General features: G+C 38.7%; 1 protein-coding gene across 2 annotated transcripts in view; it reads right to left on the reverse strand.

Annotated features, from left to right (window-relative positions):
* The window catches only part of LOC138013423 (capsule biosynthesis protein CapA-like), a 22,451-nt gene that overhangs the window by 4,789 nt on the left and 15,162 nt on the right, over window positions 1-2,500 (reverse strand). Inside the window, exon 4 of one of the 2 annotated variants that reach the window (XM_068860506.1) lies at window positions 1,816-1,980. The exons of the other annotated variant lie outside the window; for it this stretch is intronic. Within the exon in view, the coding sequence (XP_068716607.1) occupies window positions 1,816-1,980 (165 nt within the window). The remainder of the gene's footprint in view (window positions 1-1,815; window positions 1,981-2,500) is intronic. 2 annotated transcript variants of the gene reach the window in all.

The following is a 2,500-nucleotide window of genomic DNA, read 5'->3' on the forward strand; positions in this document are numbered from 1 at the left end:
TAATAATATACATAACGAAATTAGTCGATTCTGATTGGCTGAGAGCAGCTCAGTTTTTTTTTTGTTTTATGTAAACACAGTGCAAAAAAGAATGAATTCAGTGCAAAATTAGTCATTTCACTACAAGTTACTCACAGAATTCTCGTTTTTGATTTGCTAATAAACAATTGTGTTTCATAAGAACCGGCCAATAAAATTTTTGCGTGATTGCGTGATACGCGTGCGTTGCTTCTGCTTAACCCACAGGCACCCCAAGCTCGATATGAGACTGTTCGGACTGTTCGTTGATCTTACGCAACAGAAGATTTATCGAATTTGTATGGGAAAATTAACTTTGAGCTTATAAACGCGAAAGTAAGCTGTTCATGTAAAGCGAAAGAAAAATGACAACCAACAACATCATAAAAATTCGAAAGCCACAAACCCGTCTAAAACGGACACAGTTTACGCTCCGAGAGCACAGAAAAAACGAGGACAACCGTACGTAGAGGTAGGTAAGTTTATTTCTACATTTACAGCTTACTTTCGCATTTCTAAGTTAATTTTCCCATACAAAGTCTATAAATCGTCTGTTGCGAACATTCCGAAGAGTCACATACCGAGCTTGGGCTGCCTGTGCTGCCTGTGCTTAACCATCTCGAATTTTTTCATGTATATTATTAGCAAGAAATCAAATGGTTTTTCTCGTGCAGTTTGGAATAAATAAGCACTTGGACTACAAATTGCACTCGCACTTGTGCACTTTTGCTCGTCTTTGAAAAAAGTTACTCCTGCTCCTGCTTTGACTTTTGCCAGGCTGAAAATGCAGTTGACAATATTTTTTTATGCAAATCGTGCTGCCTTGTAGTAGAGGGCCACTCAGAGAAAGCCACAACAAAGACGTAAAAAGAAAACACCACCAAATATACAGAATGTTTCTGCATTCGAATTCCCTGAACATGTAATTGACATTTTCATTACAGCTTATAGCTGGTTTTGTCCTAATTTGACTAAATGTTTTTTTTATGCGGAGCACGTGAGTGCCCGACGTTAAAAAACAGCTTTTATTAGCGAAGGAAGCATAACAACAAGTCACATAACTTTAATCTACACTAAAATTGAGAGCCTTTTGTTCTAACAAAAGCCTCTGTATGTTCCATATTCCCATTCAAGTTTTGCTAGTCCAAAAAGTATTTCATTTTCAATCTTCTTAACAATTGAAACATCCATTTAGTGTCTAAGTGACGTACCCGTCCCACCCACCGTATCTGTATATTGGGACATGCGTAGTGTGTATTGGCTAAGATCAAAGGCAGATGAAGTAATTAAAACTTCAATCTGCGGTTCAATTCGGAAATATTATACCCAAATTCTCACTATTCATACCCATTCAATTCCTGACACATTTTCTACTGCGCAGCGTTCTTAATATCCAAGCCATAATCGTCGTGCTTATTGCTGGTTTGCTTGTGACGTCTGGCGCCCATGTTGGATTGCAAAAACAATAACCTTTCCCTCCGCTGGGAACTAAACTTTATTATTATGCGAATTCTGCGAAAAGAAATTGCAATGTATTGCCATCCAACATGGCCATGGCCGCCTTGTCACGTGGGTGAAATCCAAGAATAAGCTTGCTATTAGCAGAGCCACTACCAGAAATAACGATTGGTGTGTATCATCCGTGTCCAAGAAGACTCTGTTGCTATTTCGCTTAATTAAGTCCGACGTTATTTGCGCGAGAATGGCTTTCAGCCTGTCGAAATAGTCATGCGGTAGCGCAAACTCGAATCTCAAAGCAGTTCATTCAGCAAAGAGATAATTCATTTCTTTTTCTACCTCTCTCAAACTCTTGACGTCTCGCCGGGCAATATCATCCGTATAAATGGCAGGGCCAGATTTGAATAACATTCTCATTTCTGTGCAGTTTTTGTCCATAGCTGGGCTGTCACAGTAACCAAGAAAACCAATCTTTGTTCCTTTCACTTCCATAATAAGAGGTTTCTATCAAACATTAATAGAGAAATAAGCTTTTAATAGAATTTTCCTACAAAGAGATCCTTCTCAGTATTAACGCTCACTAGCTTGAACACTTGCCTCCTGGCCCGGGTCCGATTTCCATTCGCTATTTTCACAAATCCCATAATGCAGTTCATTTTTGGGGGTTATTTGCATTAAAACAATAAACATACAGTTCACTCAAGCATGATAAAGTCCAAAGTAAATGACGTGTATTTCTTTTATGCAATGAACCCCCCAAAACGTATTGCATCATGGGAATGGGAAAGTCGCGAATTGATACTTGTCGTCAAATGTGAGTTGCATAGCCCCTTTTCACAGTTAGTTTGTCTTGTTTGCATTACAATATAATCTAGCATGTACGCGAGGCAATTTCGGGTTATTTCGTAGTTTTAACCCATAACTGCCTCACATCCACGTTAGATTACATTGTAATGCAAATAATAAAAACTAACCGTAAAAAGGGCTATTTGATGGTACTTTGTTCAGACAGGGTTTTCCCCCC

This window comes from Montipora foliosa, chromosome 8, assembly GCF_036669935.1.
Source record: "Montipora foliosa isolate CH-2021 chromosome 8, ASM3666993v2, whole genome shotgun sequence".
Lineage (NCBI taxonomy): Eukaryota > Metazoa > Cnidaria > Anthozoa > Scleractinia > Acroporidae > Montipora > Montipora foliosa.